Here is a 16613-nt window from a genome sequence, read left to right as displayed (position 1 = left end):
TCACAAGTCACTGGTCCAAATTACCAAGGTAGTTTTATTTCATCAGGGGACAATTTCAAACAACTATAGAATCACTTTGAACTTAACAGCAGGGTTTTTACTAATTCTCAAGACTTCACAAAATAGGCTTTTGTTCCTGCCTATTCACCTTGCAAACAGGGAGAACTACCATTTTCAGGACATGTTCAAAGTACAAACTTTGAATGAGAGCTGACTGGTCATCCTTCTGTGTTAGCCAAGGTGTACAACCTGCTATTGTTCTGATATTTAATGAGTAGGCAAACCCACAACAGTAGTAAAAGTCCCCATTTTGGGGCTATAGGTATACAGTGTCCACAAACCCAACACAATGGTTTATATAGCATTTATTATCAGTATTTTTACTGTCCATTCAAATGAACCACTTGACACATTACAATAAAAGCCTTAACCCTTCGCCACTGTCGCTCACAGTTCAGACTGAGGGCAAGTTATTGTAGTTTCTTCAAGCTTCGTCAAACGTGAATCAGTCAGCCTGAGTGGAGCACTTTCTTGCACAAGCCAGCTTCAAAGCCCACAGGTGATAAAGTTAAACTTAATGTAATGACTGAGAGGTTTGTAAATATCTGCGTAAGAGAAGACTGCTGTAGCAAAGAGGTCAGACAGAGGAGTGTGCTAATGTATGTTCTGTTTTAACTCAGAAAGACGTTAAAAGAAGTTGCTCTATTTTCTTGATTTGTACTATGTTTTTGTATCTGTGTGTATTTGGCTGACTCAGTGAGCTCTGCGTGTGCGTGTATGTGCGCTCAGGGTTGACTCTGGATATGTCTACGCAGCTCCTGGGCCTTATCCCTCAGGTCAGGCCTGCTGTCGGACTGCAGCGTTGACAGGGAGCGCTGCAGCTGCTCCCGGCTCTTCACAGACACACAGTCCCACTGTTCGCTCTCTGTTAACATCACATGTACACAAGAATACTTCATCAGTGCCACTTGGATCAATAATCTCTGACAGAGACAGTCTATCTGCATACACACTGTATGGTTGTATATTACAAGACAGTCATCCTGAATCTGTAATATCAAACATGATGCTAAAGAAATAAAAGATAACAGCTCTGTATTGGAATTCACAGCCTACAGACTTCACTTTTATTAAACCGTCACCATGTTCTCCATTTTAGTTTAGGGTGTTGCAGATTAGCAATAAAGTAAAGTTACAGCTGAGACTGATGGGAATTTCACTATTTCTGAAGTTTCTCTGAACATAAACCAAAGCACTGGATAAACTTTTATTTATTTTTTCACCTCCAGTTCTCTTTACGATCAGATCCACAACCGACAAGGCCTCTGTCCTCACAGATGAATAACTTTTGTTTTCTGGATGGAAGAAAAAAAAAACAGAAACATGGAGAATAAATGCATGCATATTGGAGTATTAAGCAAAATACATTGAAATTACGAGGCTCGTACCTAAAGGGTATGTAAGAGCAGCGCACGTCTCTGTGAGGATCTGCGACAGTGCGTTGCCGTCTTCACTGCCCTTCTCCAGCAGCAATAACCTACAGACAAAAAGCAGCTTAAGTATGCTGACAAATAATCTTAACTGGAAAAATGTGAGCACAATCAGTTAAAATTATTTCAAGACCCTTTGGGTTAATTTGAAAGAAAATTTGTTAAGTAAGGAATTCTTTGTTGGTCCTTACCCCTGGAAATATGCCTTCATGCACTGTAGAACAGCAAGCTGCACTTTCCAAGTGCTCAGCTTGAGCTTTTCACACATTAGACCGCAGACTTCCATCTGGAAACGAGCTACAGACAGACACAAAGTTCACAGGACATCTTCAAACAGTGAATAAAGGACACATCTGATTATATACTTATTATAAACTTATCTATATGATGTTGTGGAAAAGTTACCACATGCCCACCATGGATAATATTCATAAAACACAATATGCAATATGTCCAAACAAATGTACAACTTTGAAAGTGTGGTTTAGGGTTAAATCATTTCAATAAATTACTATTAAACTTGTACTAAATTTTACCCTGAGTCTCTGGGTTCCTGGGCCAAGTCTTTCCAAGGGTCTCAAAAGCACAAAGCACAGCTTCAGTCTGCAACTCTTTCTCCTTCACATCTCTATCATCATCATCATCCTCCTCCCGTGACCTTGGGGATGCACCCCCACTCTCTGGGCAGCTCTGTTGAGTATATAAGGAAGATAGACACAGTTAAAAGGCTTTTTGAAATGCAGTAATCTTAAATTAAATTAAAGTTGGCACTACATAAATAAACAGGCAATATCAAATGAGTAGATATGATTTAACCTTCTTGATCAGAGGGAAAAGGATTTCTGCCATGTCGCTGAAACGGTCCTCCTGGCTGCTGTGGAGCACGTCACCGGCGCAGCGCAAAGCGGCCATTTTGTACACCAGACTCTCCTTACGGCATTCCTTCAGCACGACCTCCAGGACCTCAGAGATGGTGGGCTGGCCCGCCCAAGGCTTCTGTAGCTCAGCGCTAAAAGCCACAGGAAGAATGGATTCAATAAAGTATACAAGACAGTAAATGAATGTTGTCCTTCATATAAAACTGGCATTGGTGGGGGGAAAAAAAATAAAGTTATGCAAGATGTCTCACCTGCACTTGCACACTACTGATCCAATCGCTTTCAACAGCTCCTCCTGGCACAAAAAGAAAAATCTCCTTGAAACAAAACTATTTCTGTCCCATTTTTATGGTCTGATCTTGTACTAGCAGTCGTTACCTTGCCCGCCCATGTGCGTCCGGATAGTCCCTGCATTAAAGCTGTCAGCACCAAGCCAAGGTGCGGCGCCACCAATGAGCCCGTCTGTTCCTTGGCAACAGTTGCCATAGCAGCGGCACCCTGAGCCTTCATCTTCCAGGACTGGGACTGCAGGGCTTTCTGTGTGATAGCGATCAGCTCTGTCATGTAGAGTCTGATGCCTCCAAAGCTTCCTGGAATCAAAGAAAAGTTGAAAGAATAAAAGGCCATGTTATCGTAATGACAAAATTCATTTAGATCTTCTGACTGGACGGTGTTCTTAATATATCATGTATGTTCCAAAATGCCAGCTATCGGTGTCATTTATTACTTCAAAACAAAATTAATTCAGTGACAAATGATTTCAGCGTGTTGACGAAGGGACTGAATTAGAATAGCAAGAGCATGGTGCTCTTTAATAATGACCAAACGCAGTAATTTCCAGCAGCTTGTCAGTATTTCACATACAGATTCTGCAGACAGTAGATGTTAATTTATTTAAACTGTATGAATATTTCTCACCCGGGACGTTCTCCTGCCACACCTCAGCCCACAGCGTGGCATCATGGCTTTCTCCTTTCTCCTCATCAGGACCTGGTGCCTGATGCATGCCCAGGAAGGCCAGTGGTAGGGCCACTCCTGCATGGCCCTTCAGCACATCAGGACTGTAGTGGCTAATGGCATGCACGGTCAACGCACATGATGACTTATACACCGGCTCTGAGAGAAGAAGAGAGAGCAGATGAACCAGAAGGAGTGGAAGAATGCACAGTTCCAAAGTTACTGCTGGGTTCAAAGCAGAAACGAGTTGTATTCTGATTTTCTAAGTGAGGAAAAATTGTACATGTTCTGGTGTCTCACCCTCTTTCTCCAAGTACCAGGTGTTGAGCTTCAGTAGTAGTTTCTCCACACTGCTGTCTTTTGCAGTCTGATGAAAAAGAACAAGAATAACAAACGATGCTTACTGAGACACAGAGAACAACCTATGGCGTAAGTATTATCATGAGATTACCTATGAAACTTACCCTGACTAGGTGCCCAAGAGCAAAGGCAAATGCTTTCTGTACTACAGTGCTTCTGTCATGGATTCCACTCAGGAGGGCACTCATCAGTTTACCTGGAAACACCAAAAACATCCCCATCATTGGTTCATGTGCAACAAACAGTAAACACATTACACGAACAGATGAAAAACCTGAGCCGTACCTGAATACGGGGTGAGGTCCTGGGGACACTGCACTGTGAGCGAAACAATTACACTAGCACAGCCACCCTATAGAGAAGAGGCAAACATTAGCAGGTCGACCTGGCACACTGTAGCTTGCTATTAGAGACGAAAGAGTTTACACATGAAAAATAAGTGAGTGGATGTGGAGATTCACAGGAAGATGGAAAGAAGTAGACAAAGCATCAATGTATGTACTAATGACCACGGGGAGTGTGTTTTACCTTGGTGCCCAAGCCTACTCCGCTCTTAAGCAGCTCACAGAGCCTAGGAACCAGCTCTCCCAGCACAGAAACATCAAGGTGCTGCAGACACTGAGCACACAGATACCACAAACAGATCCTTACAACCATATCTTTCTTCTGAATGATTTGTTAGCCTTTAAATTAGGAACATCAAATTTTTTTTCCTGGGATACCAAGAAACTGTGTTTAAAAGCCCAAAGGTCAAGAAAATTATAAACAAAGAGTCAACAATAATCATGATTTTTTTTTTTTACCATGTTAACGGTCTCCATCATTGGGGAGGACTTGGCAGCACTTAGTCTGGCAGCATCCATGGCACTCTGGAGTAACCAAAAAAAAATACAATTCATGAGAATGTAGAATCTAACCTACAATAATATCTACAGGCTTTGGTTACCAGGCTTGGGAGAAGATGCAGCAGACGACTGAGGTTACCTTTTCCTGCTCTGTGGCTCGGAGGCTGAGGTAGTTGAGGACCTGAGGCTCCAGAGTGCTGAGGGCCTCCAGCAGGGCCGGGATGAGTCGTGAAGCATGAGGCTTTAGTCTGGCACCAGCTGTCTTACTAATCTTCACCAGGGTCTGGATACTGGTAGGAAAAAAAAAAACCCCAGAATGGTTAAGAGAGGTGAAGGCAGACAATGATGTGGCATAAAATCACAACCTGGTTTTCTGGAAACTGAAAGACAAACATGTTTGAAAGCTGCAACTGTGAACCGATTTTTCATTGCTTTGGTGATTTGGTGACATCGTTGCAGCATCATAAGTAGATATACTATGAGAATCTACTTTGTTCAAAAGACTGGGAAATGCAAATATAACTTTCAACATGGGATGAAATTTAAACAGTTTAGTCCCTAACCCACGCTACTAAAACATTCTGAAACAAACAAACATTGCCTCAACATAAGCAACTTCAAACCAAGGTCACACAAACATCTGCGGAGGGAGACATTACCTGAGTGAGCGGACTTCTGAGACATTGCTAACGATGCCTTTTTCCAGCAGAGTGGGCAACAGCACCGCCACAGTTCTCTGGGCTGAGGAGCCTGTAGACTCACACATACGAGTACACACCTGGACATGACAGAAAGAGAGTGTCGAGGGACACGCACTTGGATATCCACATGTACACACACACAAACAAATACAAACATGTACGCACAGTCCAGTCTTGTGACAAACATACTTACCTTACTGAGTGTTTTCAACGTTAGGTCTGCAGCCTTCCTCACAGATTCCTGAAATGAAAACATGACAGTCAGAATCTCAATCCCTGAGAAGAAGAGACCAAAACTCAGTCTACAATAGTGAGGAATCACTTGTGCTTGTCCGACTAAAGCAACATTGATTCTGATTTCCTGCTCACCTTGATGTCGTCAAGGACTCTGAACAGTGTCTCCCAAATTTCTGCAAGATGATCAATGAGGTCATCAGCTTGGCGGCCACGAATCAGGTCATTCAGGGCCAGGCAGCTGGCAGGAAAATTCATTCATCAAAATACACTTCTTTTGGCTATTATATTACAACATAGGGACCTTGCTGACTCTCTTATTCACAACAAGCTGCCATGGTTCAACAGCTGCAAATTACAGAAAAAATATTAAGGCCAAATAAACAGATGAGAATAGATACAGCAATCATAATAGTCTTCATTTTTTAAAAATCTGATATTTAGCGTGTGTGCTGTTACTGTACCTGGACTCACGCACTCTCCAGGTGTTACTGGTCAAGTTGGAAATGACATCCTGCAGGATCTCCTTAAGATACTTATCCACCTGAGACACATCATAACAAGAAAACACGCACATGCACATTTAATCACTTCTGAGGATGATGGTCCTTTACATCTAAGTTTACATACACTTACTTGTCCATGCACAAGTGTGTATTTTTATGTTCTTATTCTGTGGTATTATCAAGTCCTACCAAGGTCTTGTCAGTGACCAAGGCATCCCAGATGCTGGTCATGGCCTGGCGAATACTCAGGTTGGGGTCAAACTGATAGCGGTACAGACGAGGCACAAGCTGGGGCAGGAATGGAGCTAGCTGCTCCCCGGCCTTGGCAGCGATCATGTGAAACCCAAAAGCTGCTCCCTGAGAGGGAGAAGAGGAGAGTAGAGGTCAGGTGTAAGGGTGGGGGAGGCTTACAAAAGCACGCATGTAACTGATGAGATAGAGGATGAGCATGATACCTTGCGGGAATTCCACATGGCGTGGTGATTGGCCAAGTTCATGAACTTGTAGACAAGATCTGGTTGGTTCAGATCGCTGGCCAATGAGCACAGCTCCTTGTATGTGGACAAGCCGTGGCTGCCAGGAACCATCAAAGCAGGAGAAAAAGCTTAGTTATGTTACACAATTTCACCTCATTTTCATTAAATTTGAACCAGAAAAATAGAAGTGACATATGACTTACCCATCAGGTGTTTTCCCCAAACCTTCTCCTTGGAACACTTCTGAGTCTTCTGAGAGAGTATGTTTCACTCTGTTAGCATAGAGGATAAATAAGCATTTTAAATCACCTCTGTGCACTGAAAATATTCCGAATTTCTTCAACCTCCCCTACAGAAATGATGCCACAGCATCTTGTGAGTCTTTCTCTTGTCCCTTTACTTCATCCTTTACTCAAATATCCACTCACCTTTTGCCAGTCATGAGTGTTTCCACCAGGGTAGACACCAGTTCATGCTGGTCACCCTCTCCTCCCATCTCATACACCAAGCCAAGTCCCTTGGATGCCACATCCTGACTCAATTCTAGATAAAAGAAGAAAAAGAGGGAAGCATGAAGAAGTGACAGCAAGTGGTCATGTTTGTTTTGTAATGTTGCACAGGTACATTTGAAAAACACTGGCTGGTTTAAGTAACGAGCAGATGTGGTGTGGTGAGACAGTGCTGTCATCTTACCATCAGGGTCTGAGAGAATAGAGATGAAGGCAATCTGAATCTCCTTTAAGTGGGACTGTAGGAGTAAAGGAAGAGTTTTTGGTCAATGACAACACAAAATGATTTGACACTTATGCTGAAAGACTTTGCCCATCTGACTTTGCCAAGTCAGAAGTTTGTGTATGGATCCTCCTCCCAAAAAATATCTTAGGTGCACACCTAAGTGTGGTTCATAAGTTTTTTACATAAAGACACCTAATTTTTAAAACTCAACTTTTGCATAGAAATAATTAAAGTTCACATAAGTGTGTCCAGGTTGTTTTTGTAGAGAGAAACACTGCCCCAGTGAAACTGAACAAAATGAAAATGGCTAAATGTCTTCTTTTTTGTCTTCTTTAATCCAGCAACCGTATCAGACTAATGCTTACAAAAACAGTTACTGTTTAAGTGATCTCTTGCTTATCAGAGCTGAACTTTGACTCCTACTTTTTTTTTTTGATTCAGAGGTATACAACTGTACAATACACCCACCATGATTTCCTTGTGTTGGCTGAGTTTCTTGACCAGGGAGAGCAGCCAGATGCAGGCTGCCTGTCGGACGTGGGGGTTCTGACTGGGTATGTACTTGGACAGGATGGAGTTGAGGACCCAAGGAACCACATCATTGTTTTTAACATCTAACAGGGAAAAGAAAGTGAACAAGTTTCTGAGAGACTAAACTTACTTTTTTTTAAATGGACTATTGGATGTAAATGTATGCTTAAGCAAACTTTTTATTTTCATATCCGATATCTGATTACTGGCAATGCAGAGCTGCTAGACAGAAAATATGTCAGCATGTATTTTACCGTGACAACCACTGTCAGCTGTTCATAATTACGGTTTAAACAATATGACATGCATGTACAATTGAAACTCCAGCTACAATTCAGAGTACTCACTGTGTGGCGGGCTGTACTGGTCCTCAGTGCAGGTCCATGGGTCTCTGGCAGCTCCAGAGCTGGTGCCTACTGCAGCACTGGTGATAGCCTCTCCAACTGTGAACTGCAGCTCCACCTGTTTGGCCTTAAGAGACAAAAAAAAAAAAAAAAAGCAAAAAAGTGAGAGACGCTGTCATGAATGAGCTAGCTGACAGCTTACCAACCATTTAATGTTAAAAAGAACATTTCTATGTCAGGTGATAATCCAGTTTTGCTTAATATGCTCCCAAATTTATCTGTTAGTTTTTACATACTCTTGTAAAAATCCTTCATTACTAATGTTTATGCTACTGTCAGTCAGCAGGCTTTTATTACCTCTACAGAGTCCATGAGACCCTGGAGCAGCTTCTTCTGGTGAGGGAAGTCTCCATCTCCGACTGGTAGGTGACCCAAGGTCTGGATCGATCGCTCCTTCATCTGGAACATGACAGATTCAAAGAAGACAATAACATGATGATCATTTAGTTGGAGATCTGATGTGTCAGGAATACATACAGCATGAATATAGTATATATGTCATCACTGAACAAAATATCACAGCAGCCACCTCCTTTTGTGGAGTCTCAGGTTACCTTTGAGCTCTCCTTGCCAGAGGGGATGCGTGCCAGTAGGTTTTCCACAATCGAGAGTTTGGTGAAACCCTCGCCCTCTGCAGGGATCAGCAGGGTACCATTCCGCCCAATTTCTCCCAGAGATGTGCAGGCTGCTACTGCCAGTAGTGCAGTACTGCTGTCCAGGAAAAAACCTGGGTGGATACACACATACAAACACTTGAGTGGGTGAAACCACAGTTTTACAAAAAGTCTTATATTGGCATATAAAATGATTTTGTCACAAGAAGGAGATTAAAAATATATATATATTTTATATACTTTTAATTTACATTTTCTCGTCACAATATAGGCAAATTTATCCTTCAACTTATTGTACTTCAACAGCTATTTGAAGGAAATAGTATAATAATTACATACCAATTGTCTTAGTAGCCATGCCGACAAGTTCATCATCTTCTTGGGAAGAGAACTTAATTTGCGGCCCCATGTTGTGGCTGGAGTCACCGGAGGTGACCGCTTTCTTCTTGCTCATGTACCTTCCCACCATGTAGCCGAGAGCCAAGATGGCGCCATGCTGAGTCTCAGGACTCTGTGGTTTGACAAAACCAGGAAAAATTCACATGTAGAACAAAACAACTTGAATTGAACTTTAACCCGAAATACGCAAACTGTCCAGTGTTTCGTTGAGACAAAGTCACATACGTGGTTGTCTTTGGTGATTTTGACCAGGTTCTGGACAGCTGTCTGCAGCTCGTTGCCGGTCATGGTGGAAACCACTACAGCGTACAGCTGGGCTGCGAGCTCCCTCATGTCCTCCTTATTTGTGTTCATGAGGCTCTGGAGAAGAACACACCTGTTACTACAGCTGAATGCATTGCCAGTTGTGAAATATGAATTAAGTTAACCGTTTTACAATACAGCCGAGGGACTGGACTAAGTGGCAGTGATACCTGCCTCACTAATGAATTAGTGCACAGTAAATCCATTCCACATATAAAGAAATACTCACTTTAATCCAGTCAATTTTATCTACAAATCTGGGAGCCAGTTTTTCGGGGCAGACAGACACCACCTCCAGCAGACAGTACATAACTGGGATTCCTGTTGAGAAATTAATAATGAGGGGGAATTAACACAAATTCCCATAAAACCACATTTAAAAGGTACCTGTAACTGCACTCACTCATTGTTAAATGCACAACCCCTCTCCTCGTGTATACATTTTATTTGAAGTTTAAAGTCATTGTGTAGGACTTCACCTTCTCTTTTCAGCAGAATGACAAGCCAATGAACATTTCTCAATTACAGAAATTATTGTTTTGAGTTTATGATACTCACACTACACTACTGCATTAAAAACTGTTCTAAAAAGCCCATAGAGGACTGCAGAGCCATGTCCTCTAGTAGAAAAGGTTCATTTCTCTCACCTCCTACAGCAGACAGCAGCTGCTGCAGCAGATCCATGTAGACATGAACGGGATTTGCTTCAGACCCCTTTGACACTGAAGGTTGAGGCTCAGAGGACAGCAGTGTGTGGACATAGCGGCCGATGGCTGGGGCATCATCCTGCATGTCTGCCAGGCGTGTAGACATGGGCGTGGCCCCGGCACTGTGAGCTAAACACATCCTCAGGTAGAGCACGATCTGGGAAAACAGGATAATTAGATGGACGCTAAGATTAAAATCAACTTACTTCTCTGCAGATATGCACTGAATTTGCAAAGTCGTGGATGTCACACGTATATCACCAATTAATATTTACCTCCCCAAAGGCAGAGGGGTTGAAGGGAATAGTGGAGGTTCCAACAATGTATTTAGCTGGAGTCTTGATCCTCTGAGACGCCTGATGGTCACACAGTCAGAAAGATATAAAATAGGTCATTTATTTAAGCAAACATGGCTGCTTTGTAACCTCGGTGAAAAAGAGAATAAAAAATATTAAAAGGCTGACCTTCTCCTGGACATAGGCCACCATGTCAGGAAAGGAGGGCATTGGCTTTGGTTTCTCCTTCTCTGAGCTCTTGGTAGGAAAAGCCCTCAGCACCCTCTGGGCCTCCCCAGAGACCTCTTCCCTCCTAAAAACACAGAAAACCAGCCCATTTTAACACCTGAATCACTCGAGTAAGTAAACCACTGACACCCTCATTTTAGTTTTACCCATCTGCACTTTATATGTATCCTATTGTGTATGTGATGACGATGTGATGTTGCAATTTATTAAGCATTATGTAGAAGACTTCTGGGTGTGGGGACTTACGGGTCTCCAGCAGCCAGCAGCAGCAAGTATCTTGATGGCACATGATCAGGAGCAAACACTGTGCTGGCAAACTTCATGGCCACCTGGCGAACTTGCACCTCCGGCTGCCCAGAAAGAACAATCAGGAGTGTTTGATATGAATCATGCTTAGTTACTAAGCTATTCAACATTAATATTGATTTTTTTTTTTTAATGAAACCAAATATCTATTTTGCCTGTGTACACTCACCTTTCCAATATATGCAGCAACCAGGGCCTCCATCAGGTTCAGCAGTGCCCCCTGTAGGTTAGCATAAGCTCCAACCATCATAGACAAAGCTTCCTGAATGGCAAGACGAACATCAGCCTCCTCCTAAAGAAGATAAAACAGAATTTTGGAAAGATCAGTCCCACATACACCACTGTGCTCTGCTGAGAACAGAGGCTAAGAGAAGGATTATATGGTAAAGTCTGATCGTTGATTTTCCTGTAATGTTTTTTTGTGTGTGGAGCCTTCAGTGCATTTAACGTCCAACCCCACAGAGACCGTTGACCTACCTTACACATGGACTCAAAAAACTGTTGTACGAGTGCAATATCCTTTGTGAATAGCTGTGGCATGCGGCTAGAAAAGAGGATATAAAAAGTTTTTATTTATAAAATTCTACACCAAGCTGGCAATAATTATGGAAAAAGAGAGAATTATTTCATTATACCTTGACAGCTTTCCAACAGCAGAGTAGGCGACACATAGTAACTTAGGATCCTGAAAGAAAAAATGTTGTTCAGTAGGAACCCATCAAACTAAAGTGCATAAACGTGCAGATTAGATGCATGTTGCTTTGTAGATTTACCTCCTTGTATTCATTGATGAGCTTGGTAAGACCATTAAGGAGCATCAGCCCCAAAGGCTTATTAGTATCAGGGCACCTGAGAAAGAGGGGGGAAAAAAACAACTTTTATTTTTCAAAATGCACAATTACTTTTTCGTCGAGAGAAATGTATCTCAGATGCATATAGACAAAGGAAAATGCACGTTTCTTACACCATGCAGATGTGATGGACAAACTGCAGGGTGAGAGACAGCAGTTTGTTGTTGGTATTGGCACCAAACAGACCATCATACACAACCTATGAAGGAAAGAGAACCAGTGAGAATGGCTGTACCATAATCTGATGCATTTCCTTAACGATTTCTTCATACTTGATGTAACAGGTCTGCAAAGCTGAGCTGTGAAAATTGAGAAAACACAAATGCGCCCACAAGCACAAATACGGACAACCATCATACCTGGATATTAGCCGGAAAGCACTCTGCGGCAAGGCGTGACCGTAGAAGATGCGGCAGGATCTTCAGTTTGACTCTTGTGCTCACTGGCTCGTGCTTCAGCTCTTGCTTCACATTGCCACCCTAGTGCACACAAGATCAGTATACACAACAGTATTATGTATGTAATATTTAAAATAAATTCACATGTTGAGTTTGAAAATTAAATGTTGTTTTTACAAACCTTTGTTTTAAGAGGAACATCCCCCAGATACACTTTGTACATCTTGTTGATGATAAGAGGATTGTTCCAATCGATGATGCTGAAAGATAACCAAACAAGCGCATAAGATTGCTGTTAAAGAACCAGACATCTAAGGTTTTAGGATTTTTATCTTATGAATCTGTAGAACAACAGGTTTACCTAATAATTTGGTAATTTATAGCATTTTGAATACTGAGCTAGAGGAAAGACTGCTGAGTGAATGATCTGACAATTGGTGATGGAGATATAAATAATTTCATAATGTAAGCCCCTGTGCCCTACCTCTGTTTGCTCTTCAGCTCCAGATCAGCTGCAGTGGCCACACTGTGTCGGGTGTCACTGGATGCCACCACCAGGTGAACCACCGTCTCCACTTCTGGGACTTGCTTTGCCTCAATAAATTTCACTATGCCCAGCTTACACTGTTGAAACCAAATGCACAATGAAGCAGTCATAAGCTGACACAAAAAAAAAGCACAACGCATTGTGTATCATCCTCCACATAAGCACTCAAATCATTATGCAGCCCTTCAAATAAAGGGGCTCAAACACAAACTGGAAAATGTACTGAACAGTTACTAACTCATAGCTAATAGTTTAGACAGTTTCCTGGCTGAGTTGTGTTTTTCAATATTGCACATATCCCATTTTGAAATGAATGAGGTTATACATTTTCAAGCTTCATCTAGCAAGCATACATAAACATGTAACCCTCCAAAACCAACAAAAATATAGCTCCCCCTCCTCTTCCAGCTTCAACTTCTGTACCTGCTCTAATTGCTCAGCACTCCACTGGGCCTCCCCAATCACCCTCTTGGCTGCATAGACACTCATCCCTGGGGGAGGCTGGGGCAGACCCTGGCCACCCACGGCCACTGTCCCATCTGCAGAACTTCCCTGGGAGGAAGAGGGAGCAGGGCGAGTTGGGGATTCATTCAGCACAAACCTAGAGAAACCGAAAAGAGAACAAGCTAACATTCTTGTTCAAGCGCAACTAGTACAGTAGTTTCACTGGACTTGAAAGCACAACGTCCTGAGCCCCTCGGTCATACAATACCCAAACCACACAGCAGGAACTCACCCGTAAGGCATTAGTAAAACATCCAACATGAACTCCAGCAGCAGTTGCACTGTCTTTGGCCGCTCAGTTAAGTTAAATGGAAAAGCATTCTTGGTGGTGTCTGCAGGATACTTCATGTGGTAAAGAGTAGGGATCAGCAGGTGCATCAGGCTAAGAGAAGAGAGAGAGAGGATGGAAAAGCACAATCCAATACAAGAAAAACAATAAGGTCAGGTCAGATAAAGAGGACTGAGACAGTATTTGTGTATAACTTTTGCATGTGTCAATCAAGCAGAAACCCAAGTGCATCTGAAAAACACACTTCTTTTAATCCACGACTGCAAGAATAGCAAATATTCTTTTTATGCGTCCTAAGGTGTGTAAGTTCATGTGTCCCCTCACCTGTCCTGTTGTGGCTGCGGCTTGCCTTCCATGGCAGTGAGGAGGGTGGGGGCCAGCTCACACTGTTTTCCCACCTCCAGGCGTGGATAGCCCATTTTGATGTAGATGATTGTGAAATTCTACAAAATGTACGAATTAAACAATGCCTCATGTTACACAGAGTCCTAAAGCAATCTAGTATCGCTGACATGGCCATGTGAGAGAATGAACTCCTCTTTAAAAATAAACAGAAATCAGTAAAATAATGCACAGTTTTGTTTTGTTTTTTTTTTATTAAATCATACGGCACCAAAATGCAGATCCAGCCCTGCAGTTATCTTATTGGTTAACTAGTTATTAGTTAACTTACATATATCTAGGTAGGATACCTCCTCAGTATTACAGTGAAGATTGAAACGTGCGGCGAGTTTGAATTTTGTACTATACTCTCAATACGAAGTTCATATCTCTATAAATTCAAAAAAGTTACATTATATTCAGGACAGCAAGCAAAGCAAAGAGTTGACTTCACTATCAATGGATATTACACATCCTTCTCCTAAAGACCTACACAGTAAGAAAAGATTCGTACCGTAACAAAGGAGGCGGCTGCAGGGTCTTGGTATTGTACCAGCAAAGTTTCTACTGGTAGCTGAATCTTAGGTCGACTCTTTATCCTCTTGTTCAAGTGGACCAACAACTCCATTACCTTCAGGAACAGGCAAATAACGTTATTTGGTGATTTAGTGACATGACACAGGTGCATAAATCAACACTCACTGGCAACAGAGAAAGAGCCAAGCTCCTGAAAAGCATCTTTCAATCAGGAAGTGAGGTTATATCAGAGGAAGTGAGTCTAGATCCAGCACTAAACATTTCAAGTTTTATGGGTTTATCTACATTTTTGTTGGACAGAAGCTAATAATATCTGAGGTGGAGGTGATGGCAAAAGACTGTAATTTATTCACAATATTTATGTAGCCATAGTGCACAGACTGAAGAGTGAATGTGCTCTCTTTAGGAACAGACATACGGTAGGCAACACCCTTCTTACTTTCTTTCGCACACCCTCCTGAACGCTGGAAAGCTTGAGGAGCACAGGGGGTAGGAACTTAGAGATAATATCTTGTAGCTGTTCGTCTGTTTCTGCATGGCCCAGGCGAAGGAACACACGTTCCAGTTGATCTGTCAGAAAACACATTTAACATCTGGATTAACTGTTATGTTTCATTTTTGGGGTCGGGTTCAGTCATAATCCAAGAAAACATACTACACACTCTGCATATTTAATCTAACAATAGCTTTCCATTCAAATATGAGAGTGCAGCCCATTGTGTGTATGCAACAACATGCAAATCTAGTCTGTGCGACCTTCAGCTTTCATCCAGAGGGAGTAATATAGACAAACCTCAAACAGTAAACTATAAACAGTCCCTCATGCATGTTGCTAGGGTTTGGCTGATAAGCTCGTCTTGTCAGCTGCTGTGTTAGTGTAACCATCACCCAGCCCTGCCTTGCCTTGCTTCCCTTGGCATGGCTCACCAACCAGCTCGCTACATCAACTGACAGACTATCCACGCATTTCATCGTATCTCTATCACACCACTGGCTCTTCACTACCAATGACATCCTGCGCAATTAATCCTAAATGCCCTAAGCATTCAAATTGGAAATCTGCAGCTAAAAAGTCTGATTAATGAACATTTATTAATAGCCTGCGTGAGAGTTTCATTTTGACCATGACTGGGCAAACGGCCTCCTGACGCTAGCATTCTAGCTAGCAGCATAGCTGAGCAGCTAGCTATCGTTCCTGCCCCAGTTTTTAACTGAAGGGAGGTTTATCGTTACTTCAAAAAATACCCTGATCGTTACAATAAATCAGGCCCCTAGTCTAATTTATCTTTGACGACCACAAACAATACGTTTTAGGAAATATTAATCACCAATAACGCAAAGACAAACTTACTGAGTTCATCCTGGGCAGCCATGTTTGCAGACAGTCATTAGCGACCCTCCCAGTTTAGAGAGTGTCACTGCACTCAGCGGGGCCACTCCTCAGTTTCATCACCCATACATCCGTAACACATTGAGAAATGACTACAATGCTATCTTTCGGTATTATTCTATATCATTCTCACATTCCGGTATTTACACACACATTAACATTATATTTACACATAATGTTAAACTTTTGAAATTATTTTACAACAACACGTAGACATGTTAATCTTTTTAACCAGGCAAACGGACCTTTAAAAAAAAAAAAAAACCCAACCAAACAAAAAACAATATCAGACACAAATATTATTCAAAGTAGAGTATTTTTAATACCTTCAATGAGGATTTTTTTTAAAAATTATATCTTTTGTGTGTTCATGGTGCTTTAAACAACAATTGGGCTATACACTTTTTAGCTTATGAAATGCATGATGAATTTCAAAATGTAGTTTCAAGAGTCAATTTTAGATTTATTTTTCAATTCAACTTTAAAAAGCCATAATTACACTGAAATAACTTTTTTCAATAACAGATGAACTGAAAAAATATATATCAAAACATTAAAGCATCAAGACAAAAACACAACTAACAATTATTTTCATTATTGATTAATTTGCTGATTACTTTTTCAATTAATCTATTATTTGCTTGATCTGTGAAATAGCAGGGAACAGATAAATATGAAAGCGTAATATGCCCATCACAATGTCCTAGTGCACAAAGTGACTTAATTGAATGTATTTTACAATACAC

At 41.7% G+C, this 16613-nt stretch overlaps 1 protein-coding gene across 1 annotated transcript; it reads right to left on the bottom strand.

Moving 5' to 3' along the window:
* Positions 1-14: 14 nt before the first annotated feature.
* ecpas (Ecm29 proteasome adaptor and scaffold) lies at positions 15-15869 on the bottom strand. The gene is made up of 49 exons (XM_041035805.1): positions 15829-15869; positions 14917-15047; positions 14455-14571; positions 13884-14002; positions 13503-13652; positions 13190-13367; positions 12704-12843; positions 12401-12479; positions 12181-12300; positions 11935-12020; positions 11744-11819; positions 11606-11655; positions 11448-11514; positions 11140-11262; positions 10911-11014; positions 10605-10728; positions 10416-10496; positions 10081-10297; positions 9663-9754; positions 9356-9490; positions 9071-9242; positions 8672-8844; positions 8415-8516; positions 8061-8184; positions 7651-7796; positions 7141-7195; positions 6876-6990; positions 6651-6719; positions 6427-6544; positions 6161-6328; positions 5930-6009; positions 5601-5706; positions 5425-5472; positions 5190-5308; positions 4670-4820; positions 4489-4554; positions 4214-4303; positions 3971-4037; positions 3790-3881; positions 3626-3692; positions 3287-3484; positions 2747-2958; positions 2620-2663; positions 2307-2499; positions 2027-2180; positions 1682-1787; positions 1449-1537; positions 1284-1355; positions 15-925 (listed from the first exon to the last, which is right to left on the bottom strand). Exons 1-49 carry the CDS (start codon positions 15848-15850, stop codon positions 786-788), a joined length of 5547 nt encoding a protein of 1848 aa, XP_040891739.1. The 5' UTR covers positions 15851-15869; the 3' UTR covers positions 15-785.
* Positions 15870-16613: the final 744 nt, after the last annotated feature.

This window comes from Toxotes jaculatrix, chromosome 4 (assembly GCF_017976425.1).
Source record: "Toxotes jaculatrix isolate fToxJac2 chromosome 4, fToxJac2.pri, whole genome shotgun sequence".
NCBI classification, from domain to species: Eukaryota; Metazoa; Chordata; class Actinopteri; family Toxotidae; genus Toxotes; species Toxotes jaculatrix.
Note: the sequence above shows the minus strand (reverse complement) of the source record. Positions and strands in the feature narration are given on the sequence as shown.